At 38.5% G+C, this 18,731-nt stretch overlaps 1 protein-coding gene across 1 annotated transcript in view; it reads left to right on the top strand.

The window, feature by feature from the left end:
• The window catches only part of EIF3H (eukaryotic translation initiation factor 3 subunit H), an 85,731-nt gene that overhangs the window by 54,296 nt on the left and 12,704 nt on the right, over window positions 1–18,731 (top strand). The window contains exons 3-4 of the mRNA XM_059043591.2: window positions 16,530–16,697; window positions 18,221–18,320. Of these exons, the coding sequence (XP_058899574.1) occupies window positions 16,530–16,697; window positions 18,221–18,320 (268 nt within the window). The remainder of the gene's footprint in view (window positions 1–16,529; window positions 16,698–18,220; window positions 18,321–18,731) is intronic.

The raw sequence follows: 18,731 nt of genomic DNA, 5'->3' as shown, positions 1-18,731 counted from the left end.
AATATTATCTTTATTTTCCCACAGTATGTTCTTCTGAAAAAGACATAAATAAATTAGCTATGTATGTCGATTCATTCTTTCTAAATATAGAGACAGTCTTCTACAGTGCTCATTGAGGTTTCTAATCCAGTGTTTGCAGTGTTCCAGATTGCTTTCAGGATTTTTTTTTTCTCTTTCCTTGGTATTAATTACTCTGGATGAACTTGCATTTATTATTATTCCTTTTGTATATCATAAGGAAAGCTATTATAGGATTTATCTGAGTTGTTTTTTTTTTTTAAGAAGGACTTACTAAAGCACCACTTGTACCAGGCAGTGTACTTGGTGCTGAGGACACAGTGGTTTTATTGTGAAAATGTAAACACAACAAGGTGATTATAGCATAGTGGAATAATCTTATAAAAAGCAGGAGCACGGTACACAAAGTAAGGGCCCTTAGCCTGGACTAGGGAACCTGGAAAGTTTCTAGAAAGAAGGGGTTTCTGAGCTAAGACCTGAAAGGTGTGTAATACATGTCTAGCCTTTCCCTTGTTTGCCAAGTATATTAGTACTGCTGTATTAATTCAGGCTTGTGATCTGCCCCCCCTCCCGTCTTTCTATTATTAGTGTTAGTAAATAGTATTGTATCAAGAGACAAGTTATAAGAAAGCATGATCGCCATAATTGGCCCCCAACTTGCAGATCTCAACTGTATATGTATTTGTTAATAGTTTTTCTAAACCAACTGAAAATCCTTCATGTCCCTGGCCTATATCACAGTTTGACAGTAGTGAATTTTATATTAAAACACTTAAAATATGAACATTAAAAAAATTTATCCTTCACTTTCTGCCTTCAAATTTTGGTGTTTTCAGAGGAAAAGGCATTGAAACAATTGTGTTCATATACATTTTACATATTGACGTGTAAGGTTGATTATGACTTTCCTAGAAGACTTCTCTACATTCCTAATAATTGTTAAGTTCTTAAAGCTTGTACGTATGCTCTAAAGGATAGTGAGTTGGTCAGTGTGTCTTGGATGATAGTTAATACAGTAGTTTGTTTTGGTTACCACTTTTACATCATTTACATATTTTTGTATGTCGAATTTGGATTTTTCATTCTTATTATTGTATTGTAATTCCATCTCAAAAATGGGGGGGGGGCTTCCCTGGTGGCGCAGTGGTTGAGAGTCCGCCTGCAGATGCAGGGGACGCGGGTTCGTGCCCCGGTCCGGGAGGATCCCACGTGCCGCGGAGCGGCTGGGCCCGTGAGCCATGGCCGCTGGGCCTGCGCGTCCGGAGCCTGTGCTCCGCAACGGGAGAGGCCACGGCGGTGAGAGGCCCACGTACCGCAAAAAAAAAAAAAAAAAAAAAAAAAAATGGGGGGGGGATGGTTCATTCAGTCGTTAAAAATAGTAACAAAACCACTGTCTCAGAATAATATGTGATAATCGAACAGGGTTCCAGTGCCTACATCAGTGTTCTGAGGAGAGTTGGGGTTTGCTTCTCAGGGAACACTGGCAGTGTTTGGAGACATTCTGTCTGTTATCGCTTTGGGGAGCGCTGCTGGCATCCAGGGTGTGGAAGCCAGAGGTGCTGTGCAGTATGCTACAACGCACAGGACAGCCACCACGACAAAGAACTATCTGGCCCAGAATGTCTGCAGAAACTCTGGCCTCAGTGGAATGTGGATCTATATATGCTAGGAATGAGAATCTAAGAATGTGATGATTTATACAAGCAATAAAAGAAAAGTGAATGAGAATCACTGTGGCACATGCCTCAAAAGTAGGTTTTATGGACTTCTTGAATAATTTGCCCCTAGTCCCCAAAGTTTTTGGTTATTTAAGAAACTTTGTCAAGTGGTGGCATGGTGCCACCAAACCATTTGTGTGATTTAAAACTACAATGACGATTTTTATAAATCAATAAAGTTTTTCCAGGACAAATGTAATACTTTCCAAAGAACTATTTCCAAAAATAATGAATCTTGTCGCTAAAGATGGACAGGAGTCCCAACTACCAGAGCATCATTCGAAGTAGCACTTTTTTTTTTTTACATAACACAAGTAGAAGTCGCACTATTGCAGGTAACCTTGTAAAAGCAGCTGTAAAGTTAATGACAGATGCTGTGTTTGGAGAGAAAGCAGAGAGTACCTATATCCTTTCCTTTACAAAACTACTGTTAGTTAATATTTCGTAGTTTCAATCACATAGAACATGGAAAAGCACTTCGTATTAAATGTGCATGTTACTAGATACTCAGCTTCACTGTTGTGCACAAAAGCATTCATCCTTAGCATATATGTGATTCTTGCATGAAGGAAAAGTACCAGGCGATTTTTTATTCATCATGGAAAATCCATGATTGAAGAGAAGAGGTTTTATTTAACAACTATTTTATGAGTTATATAGACTAGAAAAAGTGAGTTAGAGTACTGATAGAGTACAATTGTATTTCTGGCAAGAAAAAAGCATTGCTGCCACAGTGCCTGCCCACACACCACTTTATTTACAGGGAACAGCTTCATTGGCTCTAGAATTCTCCTCCCCTCCTCTCCTTGTTTTTGCACCTGAACATCTATGAAATTGGGATGTACTTTTTAATCCATGGTGTTTTATAGTTAAAGTTGCTAGCTCTCTTTCCTTTCTTATGCTTTAGTGGAGTTTTACACTTGATGAAATAATGCTCTTATGCTTTTCAATGTTAATTTAGTATGGAAGAAAATAAAGATAATAAAATTGAAATTTCAATCTTTCAATACTTATCTTTAGAATATGTTCAATGAAAAATGTGTGGGAAGAGATTAAATCTGACCCTGCTTTTCTAACCTGCCTGTGAGGAGAAAGATACCTGTATGAATCTTGTGGTACGCGGGCCTTCCACTGTTGTGGCCTCTCCCGTTGCGGAGCACAGGCTCCGGACGCGCGCAGGCTCAGCGGCCATGGCTCACGGGCCCAGCCACTCCATGGCATGTGGGATCTTCCCGGACCGGGGCACGAACCCGTGTCCCCCGCATCGGCAGGCGTACTCTCAACCACTGCGCCACCAGGGAAGCCCCCTGTATGAATCTTTGACATGAGAGTAGAGGTTACATTTTTATACCTTCTTTATAACAGTCAGTGACAGTAAAAGCTATTTTCATTCTTCCTTCAAATAATTTGCTAAAGTGGCATGTTTTAGCTAAACGTGTAGTATCTTGAGTAGCTTTATAGTATTAATTTTGAGTAAAAATACCACAGTTTTTAACATTGAGATTATGATAATGGGATGAGGAAAGTGTTCCCACTTTACTAAGCCTTGATAATTTTAATTTATTAGAGGAAGAAATTGATGAGATTGCTAGACATATTAAACTACAGCTAAATAGTGCAGCAGGATATGAATAGCTCCAGAGCTTAATGAAATCAAGGATTAGAATCTAGTCTATTTCATTCATATATGTAGCATCATCTGACAGTAACAAAATGCTGGCTGCTTTTCCTGATGAGACCTACAAGTCTGAGTAAGGAGCTGCTAATTTAGTAGAAATAGAATGAGAAAAGAACCTTCTTAGATGCATAATCTGTAATCCGAGTCATCCATCTCCAGGCTGGATATTTAAACCCTGGAGGTAAATGCAAATCATCTCTGTCACTGATACACAGCGGTTTTGTTTCATTTTTAACTTTATTAAAACTTCTATTTATATAATTAAAGTAAGGATAACTTTTAAAAAACTTGAAATCAGTGGTTTTCATGAGTGCGAATGTCCATTAAATGTTCTGCATATGATTCAAGTGTGAGAGGGGTTGTTCCAGTGCTTGTTGGTCTGGACTAAAATTGTGCTGGGAGGAAAATCTAACGATGTGTTTTGAACCTCTGCCTCTTCCTTCAGGGATTAGCCTCAGGCCTGTTTTCTGTGTGAGGAACCCACTTATGCTCTGTAGTCTAGAACTCTAGTCACTTCTTAAACTGTGATCCTTGTTATACTTCTTCCCTTCTTCTGACCATTCTTATTGTTAGGGTTTCTAGATCATAGTTTTTAGTGAAACTGACTTTGTCCCCCATTTATCTCTGAAATATTAGCACCTGAAGGCACAACAGAGATAGTTTATTCCAGTTTCAAAACCTAGCAAAGAAACACATGACGTTTTATTCATGGGGGATTTTTATCTGGTCCCTGCCTAACTCTTTTTAAAAATGTCAGTTTTCTCACAAGGGTAATCATTGCCATTTTACTACTGTTTATTATGATCACCATTACCATGTGATAAGCATTAATCCAAATCATTTTTCATTTGAGATACATTAAAAATTAGATGATTTTAAAACTGTATTTTTAAGGGCAATTTGGTTATTTGGAGGTTTTCCTTTGCTTTATTTTATTGTATTTAATGGCAAAACCAGACGTGCCATTCAGGTCTGCTGTTTTCTCAGCCTGCAACTATTCTTCTGTGCTGTATTATTATTTATTTTTATTTTTATTTTATTTTTTTGCGGGACGCGGGCCTCTCACTGTTGTGGCCTCTCCCGTTGCGGAGCACAGGCTCCGGACGCGCAGGCTCAGCGGCCATGGCTCACGGGCCCAGGCGCTCCGCGGCATGTGGGATCTTCCCGGACCGGGGCACGAACCCGCGTCCCCTGCGTCGGCAGGCGGACTCTCAACCACTGCGCCACCAGGGAAGCCTATGTGCTGTATTATTTTGCAAAGTAAGAAGCCAGGCCTTTGATTCCCAAGCTTGATTTCCTGGTTGTTATTAACAGAGATAGTTTGTTCATTTTAAAGGCCCAGAGAACTATATGTGATTATCCAGGTATTTTCTTTAGGGAACATTAAGCATTTGAGTAGACCCAGGAATGCTGGCTGTCACCCTGCTCCTCTCTACTAGAATGTCAGCTGCAGGAACCTTTTCTGTCTTTGCCCTGTTGCTGGACAGCACCTAAAAGTCCAGCACATTATAGCTTGAAATAAATACTTGCTGTGTGAATGTATGAAGGGATGAATGTATGAATTTGCTGTTCAAGATTTTTCTTCCGCAGCATATAAAGAGGAAGCCTCTGTAAGCTGTCTGTATTGCCTTTATCTGACCATCAAGATCTATTCTGCAAGGAAGAGATACATATCCTTTGGGGATAAAAGAGGGTTTTTTGTTGTTGTTAAGGTGATATTACCTGGTTTGAAAATGCTTTGAAAGATTGCAAATGGCACCTTTTTTCAAGTCTCGGCATACCCAGCTCGCTCTGTATCTGGATACTGCAGTGAGGGACAGTTTTCTTTGGTGGTTTGAGTAGGGGGTGAACAATCTGAAACAAGTTCAGGGGAAGTAAAACAAAGATAGCCTTTTCCTAGATAGTTATTTATGCTTCCCTAGATATTTATTTATTTATAGTTGTGCAGTGTACTTCTGTCAGTGCAGCCCATAGAGGTTAATTCTATTTCAAACATCTGGCAGGATCCTGCCTGCCAGTTGCGGAAGAGAATTATTTGGTCTGTTTTGTAGCCTTCCAGCATCTTTCTGTAACACTTTTCTTGCCTTTCAATGATTTTTACTTCTCGCCTGTATGCTCTATTTCGTATTCCTCTCTAATCCAAGGGGTCCGCCATAGGAAAGCATCTTTAGGAACCTCAGATTACATAATGACAACTGATTAGACAAGTCTCAGTAATGGCTTCTAGAGATCTCTGTGTAAAAACTCCAAAAGATAACAGGATTACTGAGTTGCTTGAAGATGGTTGTTAGTTTGTGACTGTAGAACTGTATTTCAAGGTATGTTTGTAACATAGCAGGATACAATTTGTGCTAAGTGTATTTTTATAACATAACATTTTTGCTGGAGACCAGCTTTCCCCCAAAATGTGTATTCTTCTCAAATGGAGAAAGGTTACCTCTCTGTTGGGATCACCGCTCCGTGCCTTTAGAACAGTCTTAGCTTACTAGCTCCGGTCATATCACCTGGTGGGTAAAGGAGTGTATTTTCTCTTGGGAATTACTAATCTAAATCACAGAGTTGTTTAGATGAAGCCTCCATCCAGCTTCCCACATGATGGACTTCCTGGTCTTCGTAGGACAAGGGTAAAAGTGACAATCTGTTGGGTGTCCTGCTGGGGTTTCCTTGGGACCTTTGGCCTGACATTTTTACTCTCCCTGAATGGTATGTCTTTGGTGATCTCAGTGCTGTCTGTGCTACTGTTTGGCTGCCCCTGAACTGAACTGATTACTGCTTCCATCTTGCCTCCTTCCCACCTTCCCCCTACATGTGCACAGAGGAGTGGAAGTTCTCTGAGAGCCAAGACCACATTTGGCTTGTTCTCCATTGCATCTCAGTGCTTGTTACTCTTTTTTGGATCTTAGCCCCTTTGAGAACGTAGTGAAAGCTTTACACCCTCTCTCCACAAAAGTGCATATTTGTATGGATTTGGGAAAAAGAGATTGTACAGGAAAAGTAAATGGCCTCATTAAAAACCAGCCACAAGGATCAAGCTTCAGATTTATTGTGGTGGCTATGAGGGTTTCTGCTTGTTCATTTTCTCAGCATAGACCTCTTTATTCCTTACCCCATAAAAATAAGTTTGCATGAAGCTGAGTGTGTAGGGGAAGAGATGGGGGCAAGAAAGGGTTGGATGGAGAGTGTGGTTACAAGTACTTCTGTTTCTATGATATAAATAAGCCATAGGAAATTATTTGCTCTTCCTAACCTTTTCTTTAACTCCTGTCACTTTCCATTCTTGCCAGCTTTCCCTTCTTTGTGTTGCAGTTAAGGATACTCTTAAAAGATTTGTGTCCTTCAGGCTTTCTTATAGCATCTTTAATACTGATTTCCTAATCCAAATTGTCCTGATGTTTGAAGGTAAAGGGCACTAGCTTTGGACAGTTGAGGCTGCAGGAGTGGATTACCCACCCTACTAAGTGATAAAGGCACATTAGAAAGCTGTTTGCTATATTGAGCTGAGTTTAGCTCCGTCACTTGGGTGGGCAGTATTTCCAGTAACTTTTACTCAGTCAGTGCCCTGTGTAAGGTGGCACAGCTGCTCACTCTTCCTTCCCCTTTCCACCCATATTCTCAGTACGGTTTCTTAAGTCACCTGTTGGGGAGGGGGCAGGGAGTTTATTTCCTTTATTTGGAAGAGTTACAAATGCAATCAGGAGACAGAAACGTATATAGCACAATGCAACTATGTTGTTATATACCCAGTAATGATAGAACACCCAAGATTACCTTTTCTCGAAATCTGATTTCTGTAGCTTGTCTCTTTCTTTATTGACTCTGTTCTTTATTGTACTGAAAATAATTAGCTTACAGTTTTAGTATCTAAGAAGTATTTTTTCCTTTTGTAATCCTTTTTCATGGTAGACTGTTTTTTGATCATATTCATATTTGTACATAAACTTTCCTTTGACTCAGATAAATACCATAACCTCTAGATTGTAAGTAGCATTTCTGAATGATAGGTGATGGTGAAAACCCACTGAGCTCTTCTTGAGGTTATTCAGTGCACCAAGCCCTTGTTGCTAAGGCTTTCATTTATCCTCTTTACTACTTCATGAAGTCGATACTGTTTTTAGTCCCATCTTACAATGGCAGACACCTAGGCTGAGACAGTTTGTCATAGGTCACACAACTAATATGTGTTAGAGATGGTGTCTTAGTCAGCTTGGGTTGCCGTGACAAAATACCATAGACTGGGTGATTTAAACAACTGGATGGTTTAAACAACAGGAATTTATTTTTCAGTTTTGGAGACTGGAAGTTCAAGCTCCAGGTGCCAGCAGGGTTGATGTCTAGTGAAGCCTGTCTGTCTCCTTGGGTTGTGGCTACCTTCTCACTGTGTCTTCACACAGCCTGATTACTCAGTACTGCCTATGGATGGAGAGAGGAAGCAAGCTCTGAGGTGTCTCTACTTATAAAGGCACATACTCCACTGTGAGGGCCCTACTCTCATGACCTCAGCTAAAACTAATTACTTCCCAAAGACCCTATCCCCAGATATCATCACATTGGGGGGTCAAGGTTTTAACCTAAGAATTTGGGGTGGGTCACAGTTCAGTCCATAGCAGATGGTATTCAGACCAGGTTGGCTACTTCAGAGTCTGAGTAGTCTGGTACCATATTCTGTTCTCTGCTCCCACAGTTTAGGAGCTCTGGTATCCAGATTATTTGGTGACCATGTTAAATGTAATAAGTTGGCCAGCAAAAGAAAATGCTGTTGATAACTTGTGTACCTACTTCTATAATATTGTATGTATTGCACACTTCTTTTGCCGAAAACCATGGAAAATAAGGGTAAGAATAAATAATCTATGATCCCACTCCCCGGAGAACTGCTGCCATTACCATTCTAGCATATTTCTTTCCAGTTTTTCTCTTTCGGAGGAGGGAGCAACCTAGGTTACTCACATATTCTGCTTTTTTTCCTCCTCTCGGCATCTCACGAGCATTTTCCCACTTAAAATTTTTAGAAAAATTCTAAATGATTTTTGCCTTGGAGAAAACAGATTTGAGAGCTACTAAGAAAGTAGAGGACTATATGAGCTGAGTGTGGGAGAAGGTGGACAAGATTGATGACTCAGGGCCTCTCACTGAGGGAGAAAACAGAGTTAGTAGGCATGGAGGGTGGGATTGATAAAGTCAGTGTATACTTTTTCCGAGTGCATTACCTATGGAACTCCTGCTGAAAAATGCTCGTTAAGCAAACAGCCATCTGGACTGGAGGTAAGTTTTTAAAATTGCCATCATCATCTGGTTGGAAGTTGAAACCACCATTTTCTAGGTGGGGAAGTTAAGGTTCAGAGACATGAATGCATTAATTGACCACCAGCTCCTATTGAAGAGGGGGTACCTTTAAAGCTCATGTCACTACAACTTTTATGAGGCTCCCAGCACAGGTGATACTCAGTAAATGGTTTCAGAATGAACAGTATTGCTTGTATGCTGCAAACAGTACTTCCCCAAACTGATCATGTGTTCGCTATTTTCAATATTTAGTGCTCACTACTGATGCATCCCATTCTATGTTTTGAACAGCCTGAGCTTGATAGGTAGTTTCTTACAGGATGAAACTGTTAATTCATATTGGTGGCCCTTTCTTCTTTTATTCCCCTGCTGCTGCTGCTTGTAACTTGTACAAACTGTTTTCTGTGTTAGGACTCATGAGCCATTCTCTTCTTGTTTTCCTTTAAAAAAACCCTAGATTTATAAAAAAAAGGTAAATCAGTTGTGATTGTTCTATTAGAGAAATGCTTTTGCTTCTCAAAAAACTGTACAATAGTTTTCCTTTGAGACCCCACATGAAAATTTCATTTTAGGCTTAAGAACTAGATAAAAGTCTTACCTACTTTGGGATCTTATGTTTTTCTCCCTTTGGATAATATAAATTACCATGTTTCCCTTTTTGATTTGAGTGCCAGAGCCCAGAACTAAATTTGTGTGTTTTAACCAAAATATCTATGGCTTGCTTCACTTTGTTCAGGTCTCTGTCTCACTTTCAGTTTCTTCCTTCTTTAATCTAATTTATACTTTCCCTAGATGTGATTTTACTGGGTATGCTTTTTAATGCAAGCTACTTCATGTCATTTGTGAACATGGTAAGATGGAGATGGATTGATTTATCTATCTATAATTTCCTAATAATTGTGACCATTCTCTAGTACATTAACAGCAATTAGGTTTCTGAAATATTTCTTTTAGTACCTAACTTTGTGCCAGCATTAAACAAGTACTTGATGTATAGCTGTAAATATGATGGGGGCGTTACCTGTCCTCATGAAAGAGCATGAAATATATATTTTTCTAAACCCAAAGATTCTCATTTGGTCTGCTCCTAATTGTAGCAAGTGGTAGCAGTGGTCAGTAGGTTATTCTTTAAGTGAGAATTCTTCATGGTGATAGGTAAGGAAAGGGGTCTATATATCCCCTTGCTCCCATCAAAGTGAATTTACTTTGTGTAAACAGATCTCAAATGACATACAATTAACTTAGTTGCTGTTCTCTGTCATTCACTTACATGCATCTGTTTTCATGACCAAGGACATAAATGTATATGTATTTTAAAAATTCTCATAACCTCAAAGAAATAGGATTTCTTGGTTGTGTTTCATGATTTGGTTAAGAAGGTACAATATGAATTTGTTGCAGGATATACACAGTATTTTCTGTGAAGAATCCAGTTGATTTCATAGGCGACTTCTTGAGATACATTAAAACCTCTTAAAAACCCTGATTTCCAATAATTTTCAAAGCTCTTACTAGTTTTAAAAGATAGAGTAGCACACACATCCTCTTTCCTTATTCCCAGCTTGGCATACAGAAGAAATTACTTGTCAGAATTCATAAAAAACCACTCAGGACAAATGAACACTTTAAAAAATATTTCTGGTAAGATTAAGAAAGGCAGTATTTTTGTTATTTCTTTTTAAATAAAACAGGTTAATATCTAGGTAGAGTAGAATTTATATTGGACTCGATATTTCTCTATATTGTGAGAAATTGAACTCTTAACATAGTTCTTAAGCAGTCCCACCGTGGCCTTAGTAACAGGTGTATTAATTGGGGGGAAAAAAGGATGAATACATAATGCAGCCTGGGTGAAGAGACTATGGAAGTTTTAAGAAATACGTACTCTATAGTTCTCTCTACCAAAAGTAGACTCTTATTTAATTCTTTTTTCAAATGCACATTCTGTTTGCTTAAATCTACATCTGCTCCTAGCTTTGAGCATTGCCTGAAACGTATGTGTGGCTTGGCAGAAAATCTGATATGAAGAGGAAAGCAGAGAATAGTTTGTCTTAGTAAATAATGAGGCAGAGCCTTCACAGTTCATAGTCTGTCCGGGCTCGCTGTGTCTCATGGTGCTGCTGGGAAGGAGGGTTGTGATAATTTTCTTAAAAGCCCTCCTTAGGTTAGCCCTAATGCTAGAACAGATATATTTTGATGTATTCCACTTTCCTGTCATGTTTGTTGTTATCATTGATTTGTTTCAGAGTTGTGGGGTTTTGTTTGTTTGTTTGCTTTTAAAGCCGTTTGCATCTCTTGGTTGAGCTTAGTTTGTTTCTTTGTTTCAAAGAGCATGTACAACTAACTACATCTGGTCTCTCTTTGTTCCTTTTCTTGATCTGTTTGTGCGGGTCATCTTTGATCTGGTCCAGTGCTTAGTTTCAAATAGTAACATAGAATGCAGTGTTTTAGGAGTTTGATTACATGTTTGTGATAATTTCAACTTTTTGACATTTAAAAATCTTTGAAGGTGGTTTTATCACTTAAAATCTTACTGGTAGTGCTAAATTACTAGTTAATTTAGTGATCAAACATGCACAAGCTGTGGTTTCTGAAAACCCAGAAATTGTGTATTTCTGCTCTATCTCTATTATGCTTTATTGATTCAGAAATAATTCACTCTATACTTTACTAATAAAGAAGAGATGAGATTCTGTAAATGGATGGTTGCCTGGGCTTCTAAAGTCCAATTGAGTCCTGCCACTTTACAAGCTGTGGTAAACAGCTTTTCTGAAAGGATTTCATTAATCGTGATTAGCTCATTAGAGTTATTGTGAGAAATAAAGTCAGATAACATATGTAGACCACTTAGCAGGAAGTGTGACATAATAAGTGGTCACTAAGTGTTAGTTTCTTTCCTGGTGCTTAGTCTTGTCCTTTTCCTCCAGGCTATATCTATGTGTATTTTTAATAAGATTTTATTATATTTTAAAATGATTTGGATTTGTTTGATACAATATCAAAGTAGTCACATAAGATGATAGATCCATTGAATTGTTTTTAATTTTTAAAATTTAAATTAGTTTATTACTTGGTCCTTTCATTGTTCCCCAGTAAGACATCTATAACACCCCCCCACCCCCACCCCCCAATCTGCCAGACAGATAGTTTTAGAGTATGCTTCAGCTTCAGTTTTCTACTTTCAGCTCATCCCAGCCTGGCCAACTGTGGTAATTCTTTGTTCCTGTTTTTTGGCAATAAATTGCATTTCATGAGGGCTCACTTAAAATAATAAAATAAAGATGGTTTTTAAAATGAAGGTGAGGAATTGGAGGTGAAAAGAATGCTGATTAATTATTGTGCTGAACTGAAAAGCTTCGAATTCATTGTCCTTCCGGGTGATCTTAAGGAGAACTCATATCTCAAACTCTTGTTCGGTTGTTTGCCAGTGTGAGTCCAGATACAGCATTTAAATATAAGGCAGCATAGTATTTTCATATTTGGAGATAAAACGAGAGAAAGCCCAACAAATGTGGTGGATTTTTGAAAAGAATAGTTTTTGGGCAGCCTGCCTCAGTTAAGACTGTTTAGCTCTAGGCAGTTTAAAATTGACTGTTTTGCAAAGAGGGTATCTGGAAAAAGTGAATGTGAATACACTGGTGCCAGATTGCGGGCAGTTACTCGGCGTTGTAAACCAGGCTCTCCTTTGCTTGGGAGCGGCTTCAGCAATGAAGGCAATTGTGGAGGTTGAAGAGATTTATAAAACTTCACCTCATTTTTATAATGCTTGCAAATTTTGTAGCACCACCTCAATTGCATCTAAGTGTAGCTTTTGTATTAGTAATTTGAGTTGGCTTGGTAGTAACTACCAATTTGTCTTTGAAATTCATTTGCTGTGCACTGTTTCTCCTCAGTCAGTCGGCAGGGGGTTTGCTTTTTAAACTAACAACGTTTAAAATGTTCTTTCCTAAACTTCTCACTACACGATTCTTTCTATTGAATATTATCATATTTTAAAGTAATCCCCCTCTCCCCCAAAGTTTTCCCTTGCTATGCATCTTTGGAAAGTTCTCCGGAAATATTTAGCCGTTAACTCAGAAGTTAATATCGTTGGTTGAAATTGCCACTTGGGCTTCTGTTAAGTACGAGAACTTTAGAACAAAAACGAAAGTGTCTCTAACCCTGAGCCAACGCGGCAGAGTTGCCAGTAAATGCTTGTCTCTTATTTCATTGATCTGCATTAATTCAACTATGGGGAGGTGTGGCACTGTGGTTTTCTTTTCCTCTCCTTTCTTTTGTTTCTTTTGCTGTAATTCTCTTCCTTCTGAGAGATAGGAGTGAACCATATCTGTCTAGCCACATCTTTTCTACCCTTCTTTGAAAACTCCAGCGGCGGGTGGTGGCGGGGAGAGAGAGGGTAAGTGAGGATGGCTGGGAATGAGAAGGAAAGAGCAGCAGACCCTACTCACCGGAGCCTGGCGGGCCGGACACATGTCCTCAGTCCTGTCCAGATAGCGTGAGCCCTTCCCCTTCCTGTTTACCCGGTGTCCTAGCTAAACTGGGTCACTTGTTTGTGCCTCACCTGCCCACCCCCAGTATCCCTCCCCTCCAGCTCCAGCGTAACTCCTGAGAGGGACTAGACTAGCAGAGCCACTAAAGCAGTGGCATTTGCCTGGGAGATTAGAATCTGGAATGATCGTTCCTAATTTCCCGTGTAAAGTTTACTGGCATGTCACTGTATCACGACTTTTTCTTTCCTCGTCAGAGGGTAAATGGGTGTCAGCTGGTGTGGCAGCTCAGCCCAGTTGATTGATGGGCGTGTTGGGAGACAGTTTAGTGGGACAGTCTGCTGTGCATTTCTTATCCCCACTTAGGTTTACCGGGAAGCTTTTGTAGGGTTTGATTTTGTACTTTTTGAGAACTTGGGTTGGAGGAGAAGGAAAAACTGTGCAAGGAGACAAGGGTCACATGTCTGTGTTAACATTAGAACAAGGACATAGACCTAAAAGACTGCAGAGATGAAAATTCACTTGGCTGTTTCTGAGTTGTCTCTTGCTTGCATATAATAGAACAAATATGACTTCCTTAAAAATTGTTTTTTAAATTAAATCGAAGTAACCTCTTTAAACTGTGCATTTAGTGGAGCCTCATATGTGTAGTTCCAGCGAGGACTGGGCCTCAGTGCACCCCAACTTCACTTTGGAGCTCTAGCACCCTTATCCTCACCTTTTCAAGGATCACTTGTAGTCTTTTTAGATCCTTTCTTTCTCTGATACCTCCAAGAGGGCATTTATTTTTTTAAAAAGTTGTGTTTTTTAATTTAAAAAATTGGGGTGGTTAAATCTAAACCTAGATGAAGAATGACCTGAAATTTCATGTATTTTTTTTGTGCGTAATAGTGAAATTCCAGTTCATTGTAGATTTTCAAAAGCAATTTTATTAACTCACCTGTCATTGCTCTTAACCCTTAGATTTGTATTTTCATCCTATGAAAACTCTTATGACCTTAAAAATAAATTTTTATTAAAGCCTCGTAAAATCTTGTATGTCTTGATTTTCTAAGCTGTAGAAGAGGAAAATAGAAGTGCTCCCCCCACCTCCAGCCTCGCCCATAATATAGAGGTTTATTTCTTCACCCCTCAATCCCCAGAAATAAATACATTGGCATTTATTACAATGGTAACTCGGAGGGCGACAGGCTTCATTCATAGGCTTAGTCTTTAGTCTCTTCTCTAGCTGAGAGAAACACTTCATTTTCCTCCTTATCATTACCAAGGGGCTGTAAGATAGGTAAGACTCTGGATGAAGAAGGAATCTGGAGGTTTGCTACTGATTGTAAAGTTTTCTACTTCATGCAACCTGAAAATGCTGTTATAAAATCTGTTGTATTCAGGCTGTTTGACTTAGTAAGATTACAGAATATTTTTCATAGGAAAGCACTTTTATTTTTATTATTAATGCATGCTACCTGCTTTAGTTTATAGAAAAATCAGTACTTGTAATTAGCATATCCAGTGAACAGTGTGGAGTCGTAGCATTTTGACTGGGATGAGCTCTCAGATCTTTTTGGAGCTGTGGGAAAACTGAGCATCAGAGGAGGACGGCGAGGTGCCCCACGGCAGAAATCTCAGAGCCAACATGAGAACCTAGATCGCTAGATTCCAGGTCTTGTCTTCTTTTCTACTATTGCCAGTTGGTAGAATCTGTCTTCTGCTTACATTATAGCTAAATTGTACATTGACAGATGTTTTAGAAGTACCAATTTTAAAAAACTCATCCTATAAAATCGTGTTTGTACTATCAGTTGCTTGGTAATTGCTCCCCATCTCCTCTTTCCTATCCCTTTAAAATAAATATTAAATTTAGTTCTGGCTCCTGTTTTACTGGTGATATTAGAATTCTTCATTCATAAGTTACATTTGATTAAATTTTACTAGCCAAATCAGTGATTTTACTTTAAAAGAGTTATGAAATTTTAAAGCAGAAAGAGACAATAGTGATGGTTCTATCCCAGTTTTATGTGGTTGATAGGAATCTGTTAAACTGGCTAGGAAGGGGGATATCTTACATGCTAGAGAGCGAAAAAATTAAGATAAAAGATAATTGATTCAAGATTACCATGTTAATTTTATACTACTTCTTCTTGAGGCCATCATATTGTATATAAAAAGAAAACTTCAAAAAACACATAATTCTTGAGTAGTTGATGAGTTGACTGCCATCTTTTATCATAAGAATATAACCTTCCTTGGAATAAGCAGATTTATACTTTCTTTACCTAGTAATAAGCGTTGAAAAGACCGTGTCCATCTGGGGAAGGTTCTCTTATACTTTATGATCCTGAATTTTGTTTGCTTTGTAAAACCGTAGTGCTGTAACCAAGGAAATGACAGACATTTAACTTTACTTTTGCTAAAACCTGATTAAGAGTTTTGAAAATGAAATGGTTAGATTTTTAGTTAAGCAAATATGTTTACTCAACACAGTCATGCATTTTTATTATAATAGAAATAGCTTGAATATTATGTTAACTATAAAATTTTCTCCTGTTTTACATATTTGCTACTCATTATTGGGCTATATTGCTTTTTAGAATACATTATTATAGTGTCTGCACCCATTTTTCTAGTAATATGGCTTTGAGTTAATAATATACATTATAGTCATTAATTTGACATGTCAAAGTCATCCAACTGTTTCATTCTATACATGGCGATTAAAATATAACTATTATAATGAAAAAAAATACTATTGATTACTTAACACAAAGGAACACACAGACAAGAAAAAAGAATTCTTTTCTAAATTTAGCACATGCAGCAGGGGGCACCAGTTGAAGGCAAAAATGAATTCTTACATTTTTAATCAGCTACAGCTTGTGTCCTGTTCATACTTAAATAATGTGGTAGTTAATTGTTTTCCTGTTGGTTTTCTTGATGGTTTTAACTTCTCAGTTCTAAAAGCTGTGTTGAAGACGTTGATAACTGCTCTCAACTTACTAATTCAAACATAACTTCTTACAACCAACCAGTTTAGTAATTACACACATTCTTCCTTAAAAGTGGAGACACATTTAATAAATAATTACTTGTTTGGAATAAGGCATTATTATTACATTTCTAATACTGTTTCTACAAAATTTGTTTTTGTTAATGAGAAAAGGAATGCCCTAATGATTTGAAAGCTTAATTTGTTTTCTTTATATGTGAAGCGAATGAATTTAAAATCTGGAAACCTGTTCCCTTTAGCTAATAAGTAGTTGTGTAGAAATTTGTTTCCAAAAAGGCTTGGTTTTGATATGGGTAATGTCATTAAATAGTTTTTCTTTTGTCCCCCTTGTCCCTATCATCTAGTCCAATATCAGATGGAAATGATGCGGAGCCTTCGCCATGTAAACATCGACCATCTCCACGTGGGCTGGTACCAGTCCACATACTACGGCTCGTTCGTCACCCGGGCGCTTCTGGATTCTCAGTTCAGTTACCAGCATGCCATTGAAGAATCTGTCGTTCTCATTTACGGTTAGGAGGAGTTGCCTTTATTATTCTTTTCTTCCCTTAATAATATTGCTGCTACTACTTTTGCTTTCTGTCTTTTCGCCTCTAAGAGCAGCCTGGCAGGCCTTCTCAAGTAAATACCAACCCTGTTTCTGCAGCAGCCTCAGCAGCAGCTAAGTCTAGACAGGGTTTCCTTCTTTCTGTTTATTTTTCTTGCTATCAGAGCCCTGATGTGTACATTTTGGAATGCTGGAGTAGCTGCTTCATTTTTACTCCTCCGTCTCCCCTCCCTCATTTGAAGGGGCTGGTGGAACTAGACCAGATGTCTAACAAACCCCGCTTGCTGGAGTGTCTGGCTCTGTACGTGACTGACCGATCATAACACGGTGTGCCAAGTTTTTTTATACTTCTGACAGCAGCGTACAAAACCTGGACTGTTTCTTAGCACAAAGATTTTTTTCTTTTCGGCCTATTTAATGGTGTTTCCTCAAGCTCTCCAGACCAGATGTTCTGTGCTGTATCATAACTGTAGGCAATTTAACAGCTTTATAGCCTTCCCCCTCCCCAAACACTCACAGTTTGCCATATCTGGCAGACTTGCATATAGTTTCCAGCTGAGAAGTAAATGTAACGTCCTGAGTATCTGTCAGAAAAAATACTAATGAATACGATCAATCTTATGAGCTGCCCCCAAATTGTTTCAGTATGTTAACAATTGGATTACAGTAAAGAACAAGTTGTTAAAGTGTACTTATACTGGCTGGAAACATTGCATCATCAGACCTTGATGAATTTTCCACTTGTTTCAATCTATTTTGGTTTTCATTTTATCACCTATTGCTAAAAGTTTCACTGTGTTAAGTTTCAGGCAACATGAATGTTAACACAGGTTTTAGGGGAATATTGGCATGCCGGAGCCGTTATGCAGCAAGTGCTAAGCTCCCTTACTCACAGAGTGTTTAAGCGTTAGCTTTGACAAAATTAGTTTCTCTAAAACTAAAGAGACACTTGTGATTGCACTTTGACTTTAGTGGTTTTGTTTTTAGAATCTGCTTTAACTAAAAAATTTGAACGGTGATTGTTAGGATGGATAAATTTTGGAAGGGCTGTTCATTTAAATTAGTGGACCAAGAGCTACACAATATGCGTCCAGTAAATTTTCATGTTCAGTATTCATGAGTATTTTCCTTCTAATTATGCAAGATGTATGTAAGATGTATGGGACATATGCTATATTTAATTTTTGTCAAGATTGCTGGTTCTAGTTGAGGAATAGATTTGAAAATAACTGTATTTTGTATCTTCTGTGTATACTTTCGGGAGGAAGTTATTCTGCCTATTATAAGTAGGATGATAGGTTCCTGCATTTTCACTTACTGTTTGCTGTGCTGGTTTGAATCTGCTTCAAACTGTGTTCTGATTATTTATTTTGATCTTCGTTTTGCAAAGACTATGATAATTAACAGAATTGTGCCCAGAACCAGTGTCATTTGGGCACTGGTAGTGACAGAATTCTTAGTAATTTCTTTTTCTTTTCCTTATTTGAGATCCCATAAAAACTGCCCAAGGGTCTCTCTCACTAAAGGCATACAGACTGACTCCTAAACTGATGGAAGTTTGTAAAGAGAAGGATTTTTCTCCCGAAGCGTAAGTGTTTGGGGGCCTATAAGGCATATGTTAAGGATCGGGTGTTTTTCTTTTAAGATATTAGTTTGCCACATGTATTGAATCCTCGGTGGTGGTGTGGTAATGTTTTTGCCATGTGGACGGTAGAAGTTTCTGCATGGCTGAGTGCCACTTGATTTCTCCCTTTCCATGTTTAAACTGTTCTTTATGGAATGTCTCATCTGTTGTTCTCAGCATGGGTGAATTCAGTTAGAGTGGGGATTAATTAGCTACTGGATTTGAAGAAATATATGATTAAATAAAGGGAGATGGGATGAGTGAGTGTTCAGTGGCTGTCAGAGTGTGAGTTCTGTGTCAGAACAGTTGTGAGCTGTTCGTCTTATTTTCTGACCTCCTGTTTCATTGGCGGGGGTGTGTGGAAAGATATAAATA

The sequence above is a fragment of the Kogia breviceps genome, chromosome 17 (assembly GCF_026419965.1).
Source record: "Kogia breviceps isolate mKogBre1 chromosome 17, mKogBre1 haplotype 1, whole genome shotgun sequence".
NCBI lineage: Eukaryota > Metazoa > Chordata > Mammalia > Artiodactyla > Physeteridae > Kogia > Kogia breviceps.
Note: the sequence above shows the minus strand (reverse complement) of the source record. Positions and strands in the feature narration are given on the sequence as shown.